The following is a 23,835-nucleotide window of genomic DNA, read 5'->3' on the forward strand; positions in this document are numbered from 1 at the left end:
AACTTTTCTATTCTTTTTAGCCTCGAAATAAACGAAAATCTGTCAGTGCTCCGAAAATACGGTGAACAATAATTCCCAATTAACTTTAAACATTTCATCGAATATCTTTCACGTGACTGACTTTCATCAACAGTTTTTATATTAATCTTCATTGATCTATTAAAATGATTCTATAGCAATTTGCAATTATTAGCCGTAAATTTAATTCATTTCGATGTTATCTTGGAAATTCAAACAGGCGAAATAAACGACGATGTTACCTATGGAATAATCTAATCCTACGGCGAGCGTACAAACAATATTTATGAATTAGCATTGGCGTGCCGCGTTCGTAAATTAAAGTTTCATTCCGGTAAAGTAAAATAAATAGGTCAAAAATGTATTCCGCATTTATTCAATGGGAGAGAAATCCGCGTCATAAATATCATCAATTTCTATTTGCTTCGGGCAACTTTCGATTTAATTTGTCCGGCTCGTTGGAGTTAAATAATCGTACAGGATAAATGCTAACGAATTTTTCTCGTCTAACTCGGGAATAAAGTAACTTACACAATTAGCAACGAACGTTGGATCATTATGCGTACGTTTTCTTTTATTAAAGCAATTTAATTCTCGCGGGACGTATAATCTTACACAATCGTCGATTAATCTTGCGAAATGGAAGGATGAAAAAGATTGAAAACTTTTAGCGAAGAAGCACGATAAAATTATGCCTTTTCCATGAATGTGAGCAAAACTTTACCGAAGATCGAGTGGCAGGAGAAATTCGAACTGACGTGTGTCTATGTTCATGTATGTATATATGTATATGAAGTTATCAAAAGTATTAGATTAAAACACGAAAAGCCTGACACAAGATCGAATAAATTGCAAGTATTCGGTATGAAAAAATTTTCGTGACACCTGTCAGAGAAGCGAGAAGCAGACATCGAACAAAATTTTCGGTTCGCTTTCAAGCTGATGCAAATCTGAAAAATCGATTTCCCATTCTCATGGAAAGCATAATCGAAATCGGATATTTCCCGAGACAGGCTTGCATTATCCTTATCAAACGAAAAACAAACGTATTATACTTTCAAAATATGGGATCTTTATTTAACGATCGGAATAATCAGAGTCCATTTTCTTCGATATTAAGATATACAGGGTGTCCCAGTATCGACAAGATGGTGATTCCAGAAAAGAAACAAAATTGTTCTGCGCGTGACGCTTCGTTTTCGAGAAGATCGAGAAATTCGAAAATTTGTCAAGTGTGATGTAATTTGCCTAATTTAGATAGAAGCGTACAATTAATAGCAAATTATCCTACGATTGAAAATACGTAAAAAATGTAGAGTAAGATTTTTTTCATAGACTACTTCGTTAATTTTTTATTCGTTTTCACGCGCAGAATAATTTACTCGTACCTCACACATAGTCGATAATGAGCCAAATTTACATAGCAATCTAATTTTCAAAGTCAGTTTTCTCTTCAAAAAAATCTCTTTCCATATAGATTCCTCGGCTCCTCGGTTTACTCTCAATTCTGGGACACCTCGTATATATACATCAACCTAATGCCCCTTCGTAGTTGATTCAATTATTTCCTTTCTTTCTGAGATTTAATTATTTTTATACCATAATCGAACGAACTAGTTTAAATTTTTAATGTTTCACTAGATAGAAATTTTGTAAATGTCCGAGTAATATATACATTATGTACTATTACAAGCTTTGATGCAACATCTTCTCTTGTAATTTCTGCTCGAACCCTGGAATTAACAGGAACAAAGGTGAGTACTAATGTTTTCCCTTCCCTCCCCCCTGCTCTTTCCTTCTTTTCCGTCACTTTTTTTCGCTCCCCTTTGCTTCATTTCTTTCTCCCATTCCTTTCCTTTCTTTTACTCATCCCGATTCGCCTCTACTTTTTCTTATCCTTTCTCCCCCCCCTTCCTTTTCCTTTCTACCTTGAATCTTCATTTTCGCTCTTTTCTCTTCTTTTTTTTCACTTTTTATAAAAATTAGTAGACTTTCATAGCGAATATATATATCATGCGAATTCTTCCACACCCTTTCTCTTCTTTCTTCATTCCTATCTCTGCCAATCTTGCTTTCCTATCTTTTCTCCTCCCTTTTTTTCTCTCCCCTTCGCTTATGTATCCTTTTTATAAAAATGACATTTTTACACTATATGAAAGTACTTTTTTTTCATATGTACTATAAATATTGGAATACCAATATTTGTCTACCCTTCCGAGAAAAAAGGAAAAATAAGCAGGACTCGGATTAGTCTGGCGTGATACGACCGTGAAAATCCGTAAATACCGAAAACTACCCTCGTGCGAGTGAAAAAGACTCTTAACATTCGTCCCAAAACTGCTGTCTATTTTCTCCAATCCTATTCATCGGAGAGAACACAGACCTGTAGAATCGATACTCGAGAATAGTTTTTTATTTTCCAGGGATAAACCGTGACAGACGCGAAACAGGTTCGTCGTGCACAGCAAAGCCGAGCTTATTTCCAATTTCATGAATCGCGACGAGTCGCTCCCTTCGAATGAAACTATCCCAAGAAATTCTCTCGCATGGTCGCTCTACTTTCAGATAAAGGCGATCCACGAGTCAAACGAAACGAGCATACACACACATCGTGTAAAACGTGATGATTGAGCCGAAATTTTCACGGTATTAAATCGCGTATCCGGTTATCATAAACCACGCTGCCATAGATTTTGAACAATATCGTTCGGAATTATTGGGAACGAATGGCTCTGAATATTTCGAATCGCGCATCTTCGACCGACAGTCAGCGGTTTTCACGCACCAGCGCAGAACCATTCTTTCCCGTGTTATTCTTCGCCTGATTTCATATCCTCCAGAGCCGCGTTAGGCAAATTTTTATTCGCGTAACAGAGTAAAAATCCTCGTTCTTACTCCTTCACGGAATTTCGCTCGGCTCTAACGAATAAATATGCAATCAGTTAGGAATGTACTCGAGCAAAGAATTATCCGCCTAAGAGAAACTTATTGGAATCGGAATTTATTCTAAAAATGTATTTTACTTTGTATCGTATCGACGATGAAAAATATATTCTTCGTCGTCCAACGGTCGTAATATCCATTTTTCGCAATCGTCTTACTCCTCGAACGTTAAATCAGAAAATTTAACAGATAGTAGCTACGAATATCTCGGTCGAGCATTTATTCAAAACAACTCGAATTATGGCCAACTCTGCTTCAGAGTTCAGGGTCTGTCCTCTTGTTAACTTGAACTTCCCATTTATAAAGAACACGGAGAATCATAGAATAACGTTCTATTATCGAGAAACATCGAATTTTACGAATACGACAAACCATTTACGTGATGGCACTTCGCGGAATTCGTAATCGGCTTTCCGATCGAGAAATCGACTTGGGAATTACACACCTCGCGAATGATCGTATCGGCAAGTAATAATAATATCGTTTCTGGTTTCGAGATAACGCGAACTTATACCTTACGTTTTCATTTTTCCATCATTTTTAATGGTTAACCACGCGTACGTACATTGGTTTTCACATGGAGGTCAGATTGCCGATATCGGATTGAGAATATCTGAACTATGAACGTTCTTATTGTTATGAAAAATTCAAATATGCTAAAACGTGTGCAGGATATGTCATCAGCTATAGTAAAAGTCTTCCACGAATATCTACGACAGTCATTTCTACTGACCATTTGCACGGTAGAGTTTCGTTTATGCGAAATGATTTTTACTGACAATTATTTGAACTGGTAATAATCGAGTTACACGTTTAGAAGTTACAACAATGATACGATTTTTAATTATACGAACGCGTATGCAGGAATCGTACGTGCTCGTGTGTTTCGTCTAACGAATGAAAATTGTGTCATCAAAAAGATAAATTATACTGTATAAGGTTTTTTGATAAGGCTTTTTTATGTTTGTAAGATTTGTAGGGTTCGTACGAATACGTGACGAATTCTCTCTATTTCTAAGGATTTACGTTTAATGTATTTTATAATTAATACGACGATGTAAGAACGTTTTGTTAACGATTTGCCATTATTAATGGCACTGTTACATACGACACTATTTCAAAAAGAGCAGTGTGTGTTTGTTTTCTAAGCTGACATGTAATTTAATGCAATTTATGTTCAAGTTTTCGTTCAGCCTCGGATATCGCAGCGTCTTTCTTTTATCGAAACTCGTAGCAGCAACCGATAGGGGTAGCAAGCCGGCCTCTATTATCCGAATTTATCGGTTATCCGAAATATTTTATCCGACTTCGGATAAACTAACAACTACCGTATGTTTCTAAATACGTTGGGATTAAAGAAGCAATATGTCGAAAATAAATAAGTACGTGTAATTATTCGTGTGTCTTGATAAAAGTAAATAAGATTATCAGAAAGATTTGTATGTTTTCAATAGATTGCGAAAACAGAAGATCTCGTAACAGTAAAACTAACTTGTTTCTTGTTAAGAGGACTAAAAATTTGTTTTCCTTTATACGAGGGTCGTGCAGAAAGTAATATTCGTTTTGACGTAACAACAATAGAAATACATTTTAAAGGGATTTCTTTGTTTGTAGCTTCCTATGTATATAGCCAGATATTTTCCAATAAAACCAGCGCCTCTATTTGATCGCTTATCGTAACGCGAAACGAGTTTCCGTCTACCTTTCACATAGACTTGAGCCGCGAGTTCGCACGACCATCGTTTCACAAATCGTTTCAATTTTAAATCGTCGTTTGCCGCGAAGTGTTATCCACCCAAGAACTCTTTCAGTTTTCCAAAGAAGAAAAAATCCAGCAATCCGAATCGATCGCTGCTAATGAAATCGCGGACACGTTTCTTCGGGTCCTGCGGAACGAGGAATGAGCGACCAGAAAGATTACGATCAAATACGAGTTTCTCGACCAGATTATTCAATTCCCGTATCCATCGTCTTACAAATGATGCCAGCCATAATCTTGTTATCGTAAATTCCCGTAATTCGACGATGAATCCCTTTTGGACGAACGTTTTCGGCATACGAAAAGCGTAAAAGGACGAAAGATCTCGCTTTGTCATCGGCGAGATTTTCAATTCGCACCGTCATTTTAGACGAATCAAGCTTCAACGATATTAATTATCTAAACGCGAAATTTGGCATAATTTATCTCGACACACGAACGAAGTTGCACGATCTTTTAAACGAGTATTACTTTCTGGACGATCCTGGTATATTAAATAGTATTACTCCTCTATGGATTAAAAAATAAGAGCTGTACAAAAAATCGTACGGTTTCATCCTGCGATAGCGCGAATTAGTTCTTCCAAGCCTGGTACCGACTTTCCTTCGATTAAATGCATTAACGACAGACGAAGAATCACGTCGAAATTCCAACGAAGACGACCAGACTATAATTTACTTAACACTCTCTTTTTTCCTCATCTGACAAAGTGCTTGCGGAACTGCGAGGAGAAGATCGCTATTCGGGTTAATTAGTAATCGGGGCCATGACGTCGTTTAGAGAGGATGGGAATAAAGTAGCGACGTGGATATGCGCGTCACGGAATTTCCATGTTTTCTTTCCCAGTAGAGAGGTTGACGAATGTTCCTCCATTGCGAACGAAATGGCTACAACTGCTTTTTTTCCATTACAATTACCGTGAACAGTTAGTTAAATTCCGTCACTTGTTAGAGTTAAAGATAAATGTAAATTAAGAGAAAAACCAGAACGATTTTTTATATATGGAAATTCTAAGAATTTTCTCTGGTTTGCATCAGTATTCAGCGGACTACATCCTAGTTGATGCAAAGCTAATAAAAGAAGTGCAGTAGCTTGCAGACAAGAAAAGTTTCTTGGTAAATATCACGAGATCTTTTCCTTGAAGCCTTTGTACGGTTCTCTTGAAAGTGGTGGAAACTCTGTACGAATTACGATAGAATTCCCCAACAATTTATTTCACGGCTGCATCCTGCACCCGTTCTAATTCTAGCAAATCTTCTTCAACTTGATACTCTGATATATACCTTTGGTGTAAAATTATACTGGATTTTATATTAAGATTTATACTTGTAGTATAAAGGTACACGAGAGCCCATGTGTTCCAGTGACTGTGAAAATGATTTCTAAGTCAGATATTTTTCACGCAAAAATTCTTGCATATTAAATGTTGTAATGTAGATTGATGTAATATAAAATGAATTAAAAATGCAACTTCTTTAAAGTCTAGACTTATACCAGTTTCATCATTATCAGCATAAATAAAGATTTATGGTACAAGAATAGAAGTTCCAAGTTTGGTTAGAAAGATAATGGACATTTTTAATGGAAACTCGAGATTTAAGCTTATAAGGACACGACAGGATTTAAGCTTTTACTGCAAGATAATCAAGAACTAAAACTTCCAATTAGAAGGATATGAGAATTAACAGAATGAAAATGACTCCTATCAAATCTAACCAGAATTGCTGCTACTAATTCTACAAAACTTCTGCCAATTTAACATGCACTCGGACAGGATTTAAACTTTTACTGCAAGATAATCAAAAACTAAAACATTCAATTAGAAAGACATAAATATTATCAGAACGTAAATGACTCCTATCAAATCTAACCAGAATTGCTGCTACTAATTCTACAAAACTTCTGCCAATTTAACATGCACTCGGACAGGATTTAAACTTTTACTGCAAGATAATCAAAAACTAAAACATTCAATTAGAAAGACATAAATATTATCAGAACGTAAATGACTCCTATCAAATCTAACCAGAATTGCTGCTACTAATTCTACAAAACTTCTGCCAATTTAACATGCACTCGGACAGGATTTAAACTTTTACTGCAAGATAATCAAAAACTAAAACATTCAATTAGAAAGACATAAATATTATCAGAACGTAAATGACTCCTATCAAATCTAACCAGAATTGCTGCTACTAATTCTACAAAATCTCTGTCGATTTAACATGCACTCGGACAGGACTTAAACTTTCACTGCGAGATAATGAAGAACTCAAACTTCCAATTAGAAATATATAAAAATTAACAGAAGGAAAATGATTGTTATAAAACCTGACCAGAATTGCTGCTACTAATTCTACAAAACCTCTGTCGATTTAACATGCACTCGGACAGGACTTAAACTTTCACTGCGAGATAATGAAGTACTCAAACTTCCAATTAGAAATATATAAAAATTAACAGAAGGAAAATGATTGTTATAAAACCTGACCAAAATTTGCTGCTACTAATTCTACGAAACCTGTGTCGATTAACTACGATACCCGACATACATATTTATATCTTCATTTGGGAACAGCGACAGCGTCAACTTTCGACTTGGGAGATGCGAATATTCGATCTATATCATCAGTTCGCTTAACATATTTTCCATCCGATGTGCCAATTTCAGAATCGCGTCTGCCATAGCACGCGGTGCGATTACATCGGTGCGCCTCGATCTAAAATGTCCGTGGTTATCAAAATTCACGACAGCCACTTACATCGAACGCGAATCGACATGGGAGAGCGTGGAATTTTCGAGCGAATCTAACAGCAAAAGCTTGGCAACCGGTTGAAACGGTTCGTTGGTACCTGATGCTGATTAAATTTCGAAGTTTAGATTAGCACGAAGGTACAAAGCCGACGTTGCTACTCTCCGTAGCTAACGTACATTTGCATGTTTGACTGAGAACCGCAGACTAACCATGCCGCTTCAGGTTACTTCAATTATCGGGCAAACTTTCGCAAAATTTCAAACCGATTATGCCATTCGTTCGACGTGTAGAATCAACGTTTGTTGTTAATTGTAACGATCACGTTAGTTACTGTACCCTAACATTCATCGTCGAAGTGATCAATAAATTAAATGCGACAGAAAAAGACATCCGCTAATCGTTCTTCGCTGTCATTTTTTACGCCCAATGCCGAATCAGTCTGTTTTCTCGAATTTTTCACGAAGGTTTAGAAGATTCGCTATCCATTTAGTAAATAATGCTGTAACACGTTAATTGTAAAAATTGTGAGAACAACAGGTACAAATTACTTCGAACATCAAGACTATGAATTTTTTCCTGATATTCGTCATTGAAAAGTAAAGTGAATTCGAGGATAGAAAGAGAAGCGTGGAAACAGTTTATCGTTGCTTCTGTGACGAGTTTCAATCCTTCGCAATATTTCATAAAAACACGAAATTCTCTCGCCAATTTGATTTGTTTGGCGCGCGAAAAGAATATCAAAATATCAGGTATACGATTGATTAAAAAACACCTGAACTACGAATATTACTGTGATATTCGCTATCAAAATGAGTAAATTCCATCAGAGCCATTTTCATCGACGAATGATAAACTATATTCTGCAACTTCGTATAGGAATCGCGTTGCGTTTCGATCTTCACAGGGAACCGGAAAATAAAGGAAACAGCAAGAAACTAGGTCGATTTATGCGGTTTTTCCTATTCGTATTCAAACGCGAGCAAGCTACGCGATCGTGCGTATTCATTTAATTAAAGTAAAGTTCCTGGACAGAATGGCCCTCGAATTACAGCAGAGACGCGAAATGTTTGCCAAGTCTTTGCGCGCGCGTCTGTAGACCCGGTTCATGAATATTCAGAATGCTGCGACCAAGAATTATTAATATCACGAACAAACAGAAAATGTCAGGCTTTCGAAGGGCCTCTACTGTTTGGTAATTTTATAGAAGGGGGCGAGAATTCGGCGAGTTAGCGGCGTGAATAATAGAACCCAAAATTTGGCCGAACCTCGTTTCAAAAACGAGCAGCTCCTTGTTAAAGTATCACTCGCTCTGTGATCAAGCGTCTTGTAACGAACGCACACAGCAATCGCTAATTTTCAGAGCAACGCGTCGGGCTTTAACAGCGTGTAATCAAATCTGTACTACCGAGTTATCCCTATGGGATTAGATAACCCGGTACGGTGTAAGACAGAAGCCAAGAATGTAGAGAGCATTCGACAGCGCGCGCAGCAAATACTATATCTTCTATCTTGTCATCCGCACAAGCAGCGCTACACGATTATTCATCGAGCAAAATTCTAGCATACGTCTGATACTGAAATTTACACAGATCACCTGACACCTAACTGTATCTAATTTACTTAATTAAAGCGGCGTCAGAATTTCATGAGCTATACACTACATACAAAACAGAATGCACCATAGAACACATATGTATACATACATGTACGTATGTATAAGCCACACGCACGAACAGGATAATATGTATGAGAAAAATGCCAGAAGAATATTCCATTTTGTACTGGAGCAAAGATACGGATAATCAACGCTTAAAGCAATGGTTAAAATACAGTTTTGTAAATTGTCTGAAGAATTTTAAATGGACCATTGTGAAATAAAAATAATCCACGGTCGAAGTAACAGCGTAAATGTAATTTTAGAAAGCGTGTGAAGACTTTTAACGTACGAATCGTCACCCGTATGAAATAAAAATAATCGATAACCAAAGTAATAGGCAAAATAGAATTTTGAAAAGCGTCTGATGATTTTGACGGATGAATCGTCGTCCTTATATATCTTGACGGAACATGGTGCAAAAATACTAACGCAAGGATGAACGGCTTACGACGAATTAGGGAGTCATGCGAGTTTGCAAGCTCATTAAGATTTCCTATCGAGAGTAGTTGGGAATTAGTTGACGACTACGTAGTTCCCTTTGACAGTCGATAAGCACGAGATAATTGAAACGAACATATTGCACCCTTATGCAAACCTCTCGCCAAGGGACGTTTTCGAGAACTTCGCTACTCTGATCAATTACCGGATAACGATTCGCTATTACGCTCATCGATGAAAGCAACAGCAGACTTTTGCACGTAACGAACGAACGAACGCGTTTCGTTGCTATGTAGTTTTGCACAATCGCTCGATCTATACTTTTCTAACTTTATTTCTGTTTTATTATAGATTTATTATTTCGTAAAATACTTTATAACGTGATATACCGAATAGAACACTAAACCTAATTAGTACGGTAAATATTGTAAAATAAAAGAAGAAATATTGTATCGTAAAAAGTTTCTGAGCGGTATATGGAACTTCTAAGAAGAATAATAGTAACGCTAAACCTAATAATTAATATCAAATAAATACTAAACAAAACACTAGGTAAACAGTAAATTTTAAAAGCCGAATAAATATTTAAACCTAATTTCCGATACAAAATAAATACTAAATAAAATTTATTACAATCTCTTATTATAAACCAATAGGTTTTTTAATATGTATCAGGCAGAAAACCCTGGATATCTACATGCCGAGAAGATTTCGTTTCGTTTCGTTTCTTTACCGTTTCGTTCGAAACTCTTCAAACTTAGTGAATCCGCGTATTATTTTACGTTCCATCGGACAGCATTTCTTCGCGAAAAAAAAAAGATAAAAAAACAACAAGGCAAAATCTCCTTGGCTAACTAGCCGCCGGTTTCCGCGAAACTTTCCTTCGCTTCGTCCGCTACTTCCCTCCGCGGTATCATCCAACTTTCAAGAAAACGACACCCCATTTCACCGCCCACACGATTCTCCACCACCATTTTGCCACGCCGCCAATGTGATTCAGCTTTTCATGGTAACTTCTTCGGTACGGCCGTACCAGCAGGTAACTCCGGTGTACAATTGCGACGAGACAAAGCGAATTGTCTCATAAATAATTCTCGAGGCAAGAACAGCTTTTCCGGAAACTGGCCGAACTCGAATTGATTTTCGTCCAGAGACGGACTATTACAGAAAGAACGTGTAATAAAACGGAACCGGACGTTAGAGGGTTGCGGAGGATCGATTAAACTGGATGTTGCGCTTTGTTTCAGTTTCTTCTCCCGGTGGCTCCTCTTTCCTTTTATCGAAATTTCTCCGAAAATTCAAGAGAGAACTTTACGTGGTCGATTAAATTAAAAAACGCGCCGTTTTATTTCCCGCGATCTCTCGTTCCTTGCGAAATACCTGGGAAATTTTTGTACGGTAGATTGAATTAAATTTGGCTTTTTAATTTTTCTCTCGTGATTCCTAGTTTTCCTTTTTTTTTTTTTTTAATCAAAATATCTCGTATCTGGAAGAGAATTTCCAATTATGAATATCAAGTTGAATAATTTGCATTTTTATTTCTCCCTTCTTGTTCGTTCTATCAAATGTTTTCATAAAATTTTTACAGTCCCGAATTGTATGCAATCGTCTAAATTAATTTGCTATCTTTACTTTCCTCTTATAATCCATTATCTCGTTCTAACGAAATTTCTTTCAAATTTTCAAGAAGAATACTGCGAGGTTCCTCGCTTTTTCCTTTCTCTTATTGAAAAATTTAATTCTCCAATCACGCGCTGTCGTCTTGTTCGCACGTTTCCGTTCTTGTATCATAATATTTTGCTGAAACAATTAGAAAGCCATAGACGAAATGAAAATAAAGCACTCGCCTTTTCTCCTTTCGCTGTTGCTTCTTCTTCTTGAAGGCTTTCTTCACCCGCAAAAGCAGAAAAGCGGCGCGATCGATGGTCAGGCCCGGTGAAGCCTTGTCGCCGCTCGACATCCTGCGTCCTAGTCCTCCCAACACCTGCCCAAAATCAGAGAATCCTTTTTTTAATAGTCATCAATAATTATCCTCCGCGAGACAGTTAGCAACGAAAGAAAGAAAAAGGTCGATTTGTTGAGCCTATCGTTATTCTGCCAATTCCGCGGGTTCAATTCCAAGAATTTCAACCATCAAAGCAATCGCTCCTCTTTAAAATTAAGATATCGTGGTAATAGCAGCTACAATTAACTTTTACGTTATTTCAAGATGATACTAAGTCTGAGAGGAAATAATATTGCCATTTCCTTCGCTTATATTCTTTTCACTTTTACAAAGTAAACGAACGAATAGGAGGAAATGAAATAGATCCTCTTCGTTACTTTAATCCACGATCCTTCGTATTAACTCGTTCCGTTTGTCTTCTAATCATGATCGCGCCATAGTTCACAGCTCACCCGCTAATCACGCGCCGCTCCGTTTTATCGAAATCACTTTAGAGCACGCTATGGCTCGCGATCATTATGCAAACATTACTTAATCTTCGATGTGAACGCGAAAATGTTCTTTTAAATAATGGTTCCTTCCAAGTTAGTTAACTGTTTCTGACGAGTATACTCGTCACGAAGAAATGGCAATATTTTGTGTCACGACGAGCCCTGTTAGTAATAAAATAAAAAAATGAAAAAATGAAATGTCATTTCGTTACATCATTCTATATTATAACAGCTGTGTTTCGTCGAGCATACTCGTCGTTGTTTATTTTTCGCGACACGCTACCGAAATTCGAAAAATTTCAGTAAGCGCAGTTACGTAATCAATTTGATCTGTGAACGGTTTAATTATCAACAATTTCCTCGAATCACTTCTGATAAACTTTTAATAGAACGCACCAGGGATTAACGTAGAGAATATACATTCACAAGGAATGTTTAAACTTTGAAACTACCGTGTTCCGTCGTTGCCCCGCGATCTTTACGCAAACAAAACCTGAAGGAAATGTTCTCAGTTTGGAAACATTGATGCCTGAACAGGGAAGCGATTCTCAGGGCGTTCCTTTAATTATTTCGGTGAAACTTTTAATAAAATATAGCCAGAATTATCGTGGAAAATATATCGGAAATTCACAAAGAGTTTTCGAACTGCAATGTTCTTCCATTACATCGCGTTGCGAAAAAAAGAAAAAGGAACAAAGTGAATCGGAAAAAGACACAAAGCGGTCGAATTTTAAGAGAAATGACGAAACGTATCTGAATTGAACACACGATGAAAAGAAGCGTTTTCGAAGTGCTGGGAAAATATTTTTTGAAGTGAGAAAGTAATTACGCGGTTTCCCGACCAAGCCCGGATCAAACTCATTTCCATTTATTCGTTTTCACGTCAACCGCATTACATGTCTCGCCGGCTGGGTGCCTGTTGTATTTTAATGAAACGTTCAAACGAATTACACGTATTCTGGCGTTTCGTCGTTGTATAAAATTTCATCGCCGTGTTTCTCTTAATTAGCAGGAATACACCGTCTAGCGAAATATTACGGTGGCGCGTACGAAACGTCGCTTTTTTAAACTTTCAAATTAACACGAGGAAGCCATACCATAAATTTTGCCCGTTGCTCGATCGTTAGAAGCTGCGCCAGTCGTACGTCATGAAGAAACATGGAAATAAAATGGTTAAAATTTCGTGCTTTGTAGTCATGGATTATTTGTGACTCGTAAAGAGACTTTCAAAAATGTATCGAGAGTATGAATTGAATAATTGGAAGAGCGTGCGTAGGATAATCGGTTCGTGGAATGCAAGATCGATAATTTTCTATCGGAGGACAAGTCATGAGAAAGAACAACGACGACGTTCCATGCGAGACTTAACTGTAAATAATAAGAGAGATGATATCTCGAACGCAAATAGGAAAAGTAAAGACGATAAACAAACACGAACAAAAATTAACAGAAGCTTCGTACGGAGCGAAGATAATAACAGTCAAAACGAATTGAAATAGGAAAATTATGGATTACAACACGAAACTCTTACCGTTTCTTCGCTCTTCCAAACACTGGGACGATCTTTTGTAACGATCAAATTGGATTAGAATAATAAGATTATAAACGAAGTATTCGAAGAATTTTTTAGCTAATGACTGAAACTAAAAAATTATTGATAGGAGTACACGGAATTATACGAGAATTATTTTAACCCTCCACTGATATCGTTATATCATAGATGACCATAACGCTTTAGATCAGGATGTTTAATTAAATTTGTACTCTGTATTTAGCGGTGACGACCACTAATAATCTCTGTCGCGTGATATACGGAATACAAAATTCAATTGAATATTCTACGTAAATATATTAGGTATGATCATTGAGAGTTAATTATACACGTATACACGATATTCCAAAGGATCCATACGCGTGTTTAAAGCGTTTTACCGAAATATACGGCATTTTATATGCACCAGTTTAACGCATTACCAGCAGAACAATTGTCGTGACGGATCAGCAAAGTGATCCGGTTTCTCCGCATCCTAGTTCGATCAGGTCTTTAAATCCTCCCCTTGCAGACGTCGATTAATTCCTCTATCAACCGTGAACACCGATAACGGTTCGTAAACCTAGCGTAAACCTTGGCTCGAAGACAATGCTCTCTGTTCAGCTTGTCTGCCATAAGAAGAATAGATTTTTCGCCTGAAAAAATCCACTGTTCGTCAGATTGAACGGCGATGGACGCAACAGTATTTGGAAGAAAATAATCAAAAAACTTGCATTCGTTACGAGCGCAACTTTATCCGATGTGAAACGTTATTTTAGATTACGATCGCTGGACTTTAGGATCGAAAGGGGATTTACGTAAATTCACATTTTTACGAACACGAGTAAAACAGCCGGGTCCGCGCAGAGATCCGTTTCATTTGCATAATATACGCGTCCTATGTACTTAAACGTTTTTAAAATTCATCCATAAAACACATAAAAGTGCAAAGTCTAGCGGCCATTATCCTGTGAAATCGTAAATAACGGAAGTTGGATTCTCAGCTTGGTATCAGGGTTTTAGGTCATCAACGTTTACCAAGAGGCTTTTTACTGCCGAAATGTTATTTATGGCTTTACCGACCACGATATATTTTCGCTGACGGGTCTGTGCAAATGGCCCCTCGCGAGAAACGCTTGTCATTTTATACAATACGAACCGAATATAAAACATTCGACGCGTAAAACAATGTCGATGAGACGCGGCAGCGTTGGCAAAAATGATGCTGATTTATTATTAAAACCGTGGCACGTGTGATTTACGCTGCACGGCCGCCGATCAATTTTCGTCCATTCCGCTCGAATATAAACGAGACGCGCGAAATGAACGCCGAGACGCTTTTAGCATATCCTCCACCCTTGACCGTTTCCTCCTCTTTCCCCATTCAGGCTGAAATCACTTCCGGCCTCTTACAGCTAGAGGAGAAAGTCATCCAGTGCCGAGCAAAGCTAGTTCTCGCTTCTAACGTTAAATATTAACAGTGTAAATATTCTTACTCGCATAAAGAAATAAATAAAACTGTCATGTGTATGATATTTCGCGGGCATGTTGTTTACCAAGGCTTTTATTTTAGTCGGTGCAATTAAAAGCATTAGTATGTGAAAGATTGTTTTTTTACAACTTCTTTCTCGGCTAATTAAGTATAATTCCGTTCGTGGATGTAAATTTTAAACAAAAACGTTCCAGCGTAATCTTTAAATATCGTTTCACTAACATATCTCCTTTGTACGTCTTTAACGTCCTTTTACAAATACTTTTACTAACATTCTTTTAACTAATATCACAAACTACTGACCAAATAATTAGGCGATAAGTAGCGAATAATGAACACTTAAATTCAATCTTAAAACAATAATTATCCTTCGTTATACAATTATTCTTTTAACTATAAATTCTAGAATTTGAATTTCACCGCCTTTGGTCCTAGTTATAGCAAAAAGGAAGAAGACGCTTCTTCGGAACAGATTCGAAAAAGAGAAATAAACCGGTCGGATCAATCTACAAGAGATTGGTAGATTTTTTCGCAAGTAACGGCCATTCGACGTACACTAGTCAAGATCGGAGGTTATTTCATTGAACGTATTAACGTGGGTGTGACAATCTGGCGATGTAACTAGCGAAGAATCTGCAGCTTCTATGGTAATGGAATTAAAGGGGCACGGTCGACTGCGTTAATTCCAGGAAATAGATGGATCACCAAAGCAATATGCCACGAGGATTTGTTCGCGGCAGGCTTGTTAGTGGATCGATCGGATTATCGATCGACGAGGGTCGTTTAGATCGCGTGGCCGATTCCAAACGATCTCCTCGATGGGAAACCGAAATACCGCGACAAGAGCTGTTATCACCTGTATACACTGCGAAATATTCCAACTATTGACGTTCTCTTACGTTGCGAAATCCTTCGTTAATCGAGTTTGCTTGCTTGATTCCCGAACGTTGTTATGTGAAATGCCAGGAGAAATGATTACCTATTATTGGCTAATATTCTATCCTCCGTTTTCTTTTCTAGTTCTTTTTTCTTCGCTGATTTTAACCAGCCTAGCTGTTTCTGACGAGTATACTCGTCACGAAGAGATGACAATATTTTGTTTTTTAACCAATATATTTGACGTGCGTAAAAAGTAGTTACAATTTGCTGTTTAAGTCACAAGTTAGTAATTGCAGTAATAAAATTAAAGAACAGTCGTTTCGTTACAACTTAATTCTATATTATAACAGCCATACATATTCTGTGTTTAACGAGTATACTCGTAATCGTTTACCTTCTGCGATACGTTTTAAGTACACACTTTACAAAGAAGTCGCAGCAGCCAACGGTTTAATAAAGGACTAAGTAAATCGAAATGTTTCTCCTTATCGCGTGATAAGATCTTCTATCGTGCTCATAGTTTGCCATAATCTAGCTTCGATATTTTCAACCTCTTTTCATGCTTGTTTTTATACATATTTTTTATGCTTCGATTAAACGATATGTAAATCGCTTGATACTTGTTTTTCAACGATCTTCTATGATACTGTTACGTATCACTTTGAGAATTGAATTAAATTTGATTAAAATATAGACCGGATTATAATCCTCTTAATTCGTCCTTACGTTGAATTCAAGATTCGGTTGAGAAACTAGTTGCGAGGTTCAACGTTCCTTACATTCTTATCTTCGATAAAAATAAAGCGGCGTAAAGGCGAAGTGTTAGGTTCTCACGCTAATGGAACTATTCTCGTTTGGAGGCTGCAAGATAGAGATAGAGGCATTTGGAGATCTACTTCGGGATTTGAACCCGGATATTCTTCCCAACGATGCCATTCGCCTTTCCTATCGAGATCTCATTCGAGCTATGCGTTCACCGTTCCCCTGTACATTTTCGTCTTGTGTCAATCCACTGTTTCTATGTGTGTGTGTGTGTGTATGGAAGCTTCCATCCAGATCTCGTGTAAAATCTTTTACCACCAAAAGCCTGGTTCATGGGTCAAACTAGGACGGCTGAAAATTCCCCAGAATCATCCCACGATTCTACAAACTTTTCTCACTTTCTTTTCTTTCCACCAATTTTGCCACTTATTCTTCATTTCAGATATCTAATTTCTACTTAATCATCCCTTCATTCCAACTGACTTTCCCTTCTCTTGCTTCTGATGTCTTCTATTTATTCTTAATTTTCATACTAGTAAATAAATAAATATCAATAAAAATAAATGCAAGTTTTAGTCTTCAATATTTTATAATATCAAATTCTCCAAAGTTATCCTTCGATTGCAAAAGTTCCTCCTGTTTGTGTCTTTTTCTTTCTTTCATTCATCCATAACGCGCGCGTCAACCTTTAATTCTTCATGGTTTATCACATGCAAATCTGAGAACTTACTCCCCGAGTTTACTTCCAGCTTTCTTCGTTCCTTTCGTTTATCTATGCTTCGATCGTCAATGCTGAAATTTGCGTGTTCTACGACACGTACTTTCCATGAATCATCCGCCAATTCCATAAGCATCCTCTATCATCTTCTTCCCTTCTATCGTTCCGCCTATTTACTCTTTAGTACCAGTCTCCAATTTCTCATACCTTATTATCTACATGCAACTCTAAATAACAACTTCCTGATTCCACGACTTTCTCCCTTTCTTCTCCCTTTTCTTTCGTTTATCTTTGATTCGATCGTCAATCTTCGACTTTGCATGTTCCACGACACGTATTTTCCATGGTTCGCCCCTGAAATCCGAAATCCTCCCCCATATCTTCTTTCCTTCTATCGTTCTGTCCACTTATTCTCTGGCGACGATCTCCAACTTTTCATACTTTATCACATGCAACTCTAAGGAATTACTTCCTGATTCCATAACTTTCCTCCTTTTCTTTCTCTTTCTTTCATTTATCTTTGATTCGATCGTCGATCTTCAATCTTGCACGTTGCACAACACAACATTTCCACGAATCGTCCCTCAATTTCGTACGTTCATATTTTCTTCCTTTCCATCGTTCTGCCCATTTATTCTTTAACGTCGATCTTCAATTTCTCCCTGTTTATTATCTACACGCAACTCTAAGGACTCGCTTCCTGACTCCCAAACTTCCCTCATTTTATCTTCCAATCTCTCGTTTGTAATTAATTCTATCGTCGGTCATTTCAATTTTGCATGTTCCGCAACATGTAATTTCTACGAATCGTTTCTCGAATGCATTTCTTTCCTCCTTCTCTGCCTCTTACCTCCCCCATTTATTTTTGGCTGGAACGTCAACCTTCGATTTCTCATGTTCTATAATCGGCTCCATTTTCTAATTAATTAATAAACGAGAAAGAAAAAGCCGATTGTAAACAACGATGATCATTGATCGTCCGAAGGCTGATAGAGCAATGAAAAATTCATTTTCTTAGAGTGGAATTAGCAGTCGCGTTACTTCTGCCCGCCATCCAGTGCATTATGCATCCGACTATACGACACGCAACTGACCAGCCGGCCAGGCAGTTTGTTTTATTCCTGAAAAATCCTATTTGCAAACACGACGAGGCTGACGTGCCTGGTTTTCTTAAAGGGACAACATGCTTCGTTATTTTCCAGTGGTATGGGCAGAAAACGCCACGTCGAATATAACAATTGTTTTATCCCAAGACTTTAGAAAATTCGTGAAACAACTTAATCACAGAATTACGATAATATTGACTTTCTGACTAAAATAAGATTAATGCACACTGACGAAGTTACAGAATAATTTTACGATTTGAGAGATAATTACGATAAAATTGACTTTCACGGATTAATCGGCAATGGCAAAGTCGTCGTTGATTAATTCTTTGTTCACTTTCCATGTCATTTTCACAATTCTTTCGCTTTCAAAAAATCTGCAAAGTCTCTCCGATACCTTCTCAAGCCTCTATTACACGTTGTAAAAGCAACATTTTTTTTACAGATTTTTCAGGACAAATGGGAATTCGCTTGGTAGATTTCACGAGTGAAATTTCATCACTCGCCGCGTAAACGACTCAGGTTGCGGATGTGTTGAGTCACGCAACTCTCACATTCCGCACACAGAAGCTTCCAAAAACGACGTAGAATGCTAAACAGTTAAAAATCCCTGGTGAAATTTTAGGTACCTGATTACAACGTTTGAGAGACTTCTCCTCCACTTGATTTCCATTAGTTTCTACTCACAAAGGATGCACAATGTGTAGCAAAGTTCTGTGTTAGTTCAACAGTATCGTATGGGATGCAACAGTAAATTGAACGACACAGCCGAGAGAAGTAAGTTAGCGTGGCGTAACTAACACGTACGGTTAAATGTGTACTACATTACGAAGACGAAGAAGGTACGCTTCAGAGATCAATAAGATCGGCAAAAAAGAAAGAAATGTTAATTACCATCGTACTGTACCATCGTTGTTCTATTTAACATTATCCATTCTCCTCCGCGAACATTTCGAGAGGAAACTTTATTCGTTGTTAATGAATTTCCAGGAACGTGAATATCGAAACGATGTAAAATAATATTTGCATCGGAACACGCAATATTCCTTTTACAGTTCATATTTTTGTTATTCGTAAGGAATTTTAATCGCTATCGTTCTGATCCAAACTTCCTTTTTCTTTTTTCTTCCATTTGACAATACATATCGCAAATATTGGAAAATTACAAAAAGATCTAACCCAAAACGTCAAATTTCCAGGAAGATGAAAATTAATAACCGGAAAAGAAAGGAAGCGGAGTAATTTCTGTATCGAAACACACACACACACACGCGTATTGCCCTCAACGTCCGGGATATTTTCCATCGACAAATATAACTGGTTTATTCAAGCAGAGTAAACGAACGAATCTTTTTTCCAAAAACTAATTCTCGATGGAAAAAAAAAACTTTCTTTCGCTTGGTAAAATCAGCGCTCGTTCGAATCGTCGATCTTTAGATCGCCACGGATTCGTCCGGTATATTTAATTATCGTTTCGTTTGCCTTCAGGAGAACTGGCGATTTTATTTACGCTGTGCGCTGCGCTGGAACAGAAACGGGTGAAAAAAATCCGCGCATTGTTGAAAGAACCGTAATCGAAACTGTCAAACTTGACCAAACATCAGCCAAAATGCTAGCGAAAATCTAAATAGCTTAATCAAATTAGACGACGCCCACACTGAAAGTTTTCGTCCCGTGCGTGCAACGTTTATGCGAAAAATCTGGAACGTTGTTCGAAACGCTGGCATATTAAAGAAGTTGAGAGAAATTTGTTCGCAGCTGCACGTATCGCGGTAGAAAGTTTCGATTACGACGAATGTCGTTCGAGAGCTCGGTTATAGAATTCAAGTTTTTACTAGTGTTCTTTGTTGAAAAAGTCCCGTAACCCTGATCTGTTCGACGAAAGGTGAGATTACCCTTCGTAAGGCGAATCCTTGAAAGAAACTCGAAGGCCCGTAGAACCGTGAATATCTCTGAACCGCTTTAAGCCCGAACACTCGAGTAATTGGTATTTACATAGTTCAAAGAAACGGAGATCGATCTTGGAGAAGTTTCGCAATATTCTTTTATTCTTCTAGGTCGAACGACAGCCTTGACGAATTACGAATATTAGAAATTACGAAGAATGTTCAAAGGATATGCAAATATTACAGTGTACGATGAAAGAAATATCGTGCAACGACGAGTATAAAGCACGGAATGAGCAATATTTTACGGAATCGTCGACATTATGAGAGAGATGTACAGTATCAAATATTAGTTAGAGTGGAAGCCGATGACGTTGGAAACGAAGAGTCACGGATGTCCGTAACAACGGAACAGCTTGGACTTGTCTCCTTTATTAATTAGTATCCGACGAATAGTACAAGTTGCAGCGTAACGAAGCTCTCGCTTTGTGCAAGCTGTTCCAGCAGATAGCCTTCGTGTAAATTGTAACTAATTCCAACTATTCCTAGAGACGAAACTTCCCATTCATGTGAAAAGAAACGTAAAAGGTAGGAGGAGTGATTGACCTCGATAAGACGAGCTCGTTCCAGTTATTATCGAGCTTCGATCAAACTGCTACAAATTGCTGCGAAGTTTCGAATACGAAATCAAAGGAAACGTGGCTTTACCGAAACGCGCGTTCGCCTTTAGTGTGCGTTAAATTACTCGAAATTGAGTTCCATGTGCGAATGAAATTGATAATTGGCGTTTTCCCTTTTTCTTCTTTTTCTTTTACGGATATGATTTTTATGAATTTTTCATCAAACTTGGAAGTTCGAATATACGCAGAATGCACATAACGCGTGAAAGTATATATGGAACATAGAAAATGTAATATTTGTTATGATTAGGCTGCGGATTTTTATCGATATGCGTAATCAAATAGCGATTTGTTTTGTTTATTAGATATCATAACAAGCACTCTACTCTGCATATGTTACATAGTTTCGCAAATCGCGTGCATCCTATGCGTCCTCGCGACTCTAAACTTCCTATAGAAGTAAAAATCTTATTAGGTTTGCTTGTTATATTTAGTACGTAAAAGCAATTTCTCTTTAGATTCCATTTTTTTTTATTATTATTATCATTGTATTCATAACGATATAAATTTTCATAGATGTCTGCACTCTATTTACGAAACTATATTTTATTGTGTGTTACGTGCGATGTACCGTAATGCGGTGAAACTATATTTTGGATGTGTTGTTGTGCAACGTATCGCAATACAATGAAATTACATATTGGACGTGTTATGTGCAATGTATCGTAATGCAATGAAATTACATTTTTCACGTGTTACGTGCGCTAGATCGTGCAGTCTCCTTTTGGTTTTAGGAAACGTTATTTCTATCGGTTGCATCAAGAAGGCGAAGTAAAAAGCTATCGCATCTCGAAATTGCTTAGCTTTCGAGGAAACATGACCCGGATAATCCGCACTTCGGCTGCAGATGAACGTAATAACGTGTATGTTATAGCTTATGTGGCGATGGAATAAGGCGCAATTGAGATTTATGGCAGCGAGCTGAATCATGATAGTAATTTATATGACATTAATTACTGTGCAAGTAGATCATCGAACAGTTTCTGGAAGTGAAATTCTTGGGAACGCTAACGTTGAAGCCATTGATGAGTGAAGTATGACATTTCTATCGAAAGAAATCAGAAGAAGAAATGCGAAGGAAAACAAATATATACAATACAAAGGAAGAAACAAAATTTTATCTGTACGCGTGAACAAAAATCACTCAAATATACAGAAACGTGGTATAGCAAATTTATCAAATTTCTATGAAAACTTATAAACTGATCGTTTCATCCACTCGAGTAATTCTGACGTTAACACAGTTGTTGTAACATTTTCAGTTGGATTTTTCTTTTACTCAAACAGAAATCTACAATATTTATAACTCGTGATCGAGTGTCGTGTATTAGAAATGTGTGAAAACACCAGGGTACTTAAAACTATAGAATATGAAAGAAGCATACAAGATTTTGGCAAAGACTTGATCAAACATGTCCCAGAAATATCTACTCGATTTATGCAAAACGGGTAAAACTGAACGTCGTATGAAACTGTGAATCACCCCTGTTTATTGAGTTGCTTTCTGTTATTAATTTTTGTTATCTTTTCTATTTTTCTATCGTATTATCGTATTTTAATATGACTAGATATGACGTTTAACAAATTTCCTGCAAGTGTCGTAAAAAAGTTCAACATATTTTTCAAAGCTGTGGCGACATACCGACAGAAAGTGAAATTACAACTTTAAGAGATTAAACGGATAACGCTTTCCACGGTTGATGAACAGGATTAACTCAAACTTCTCGACTTTTCGCTTACGTCGCTTTAATACTCCGTTAATTCTTGCTTCGAGCCTCGTCCTGGAATTCTTTGCAGTTCAGTCGGGAGGAAAGTCGATCGAAGCATCGAAGATGAATTTTATCGAGCTGCCGATCGATAGAAGAACAGTGATTAATGTGACCCAATACCGTGCATCGCGTCCACATAACTCGACTGGTGCGCAAGAATTCTAAAATTAGCGATGAACCGTCTTTGTCCTTCGTTAATTTTATTGGATCGAACGATCCTCCTTTTTTCGGGGCAGAAATTATTTTCTCTCGCAAAATCCATGGCAATGATAAATACCGACGAAAATAAAGCTTGAGACAACACGACATAGCCGCGTGAGATTAAAATGGAAAAACGCTTCCGGCAGTAGATTCAAAGTATTTGCAATCCGTTGTTTGCTCTTTAAAACGCGAAAAAGTCTCTCGACGCTGGAAACAGATCGGCCACTGCATACGAATTTGTGGAATCGCGAGCCTCGTTCATTTACCTCGCGCAATATACTTTGATTCTCACCGGTTATATGAACATCTACATATACCAACCTATAACTCTCCAACTTCATCGAATATCCGTCCTAAACTAACATTCCAACTTTAATCCCTTAAATCTTTATTCATGCAGCTTCGTGTCTCGTTTTATCGCAACTTGAGCACCTAACAACCATCTTCTCTTTATCCGCTAAACGACTTGCTTCTACTTTTTTGCTCCAATTACGCTCCGCTGCTTTAAAATATTAATAATTACAAATTTATACAGAGAGAGAGAGAGAGAGAGAGGGAGGAAATATTTTGAAATATATGTTCTTTAATTCAGAAACCGCTGCAATGAGCAATGAATTAATAACGAGCAAGAATTCTACGATAAAAGCGTCCAATATTTAATGAATTAAATGCAAGCAAATGGTATGTTCCTATATCTTGCTCAACAACTTTATCAGCTCGTTATCTTTAATTTGCCCGAGGATGATTAAATTTCCTCTGTATTTTTGCCATGTCTGTCTGCAATATTTTTTCTCCGTGGGATTA

The 23,835-nt window shown here is 37.3% G+C and overlaps 1 protein-coding gene across 5 annotated transcripts in view; it reads right to left on the reverse strand.

Annotated features, from left to right (window-relative positions):
- The window catches only part of LOC100744875, a 183,714-nt gene that overhangs the window by 129,501 nt on the left and 30,378 nt on the right, over window positions 1–23,835 (reverse strand). For all 5 annotated transcript variants that reach the window (XM_033322397.1, XM_033322414.1, XM_033322395.1 and 2 more), the window contains one exon: window positions 11,419–11,555. In XM_033322397.1, coding sequence (XP_033178288.1) covers window positions 11,419–11,555 — 137 coding nt within the window. The remainder of the gene's footprint in view (window positions 1–11,418; window positions 11,556–23,835) is intronic.

This window comes from Bombus impatiens, unplaced genomic scaffold (assembly GCF_000188095.3).
Source record: "Bombus impatiens unplaced genomic scaffold, BIMP_2.2 scf_0036, whole genome shotgun sequence".
In the NCBI taxonomy this organism is placed as follows: Eukaryota; Metazoa; Arthropoda; class Insecta; order Hymenoptera; family Apidae; genus Bombus; species Bombus impatiens.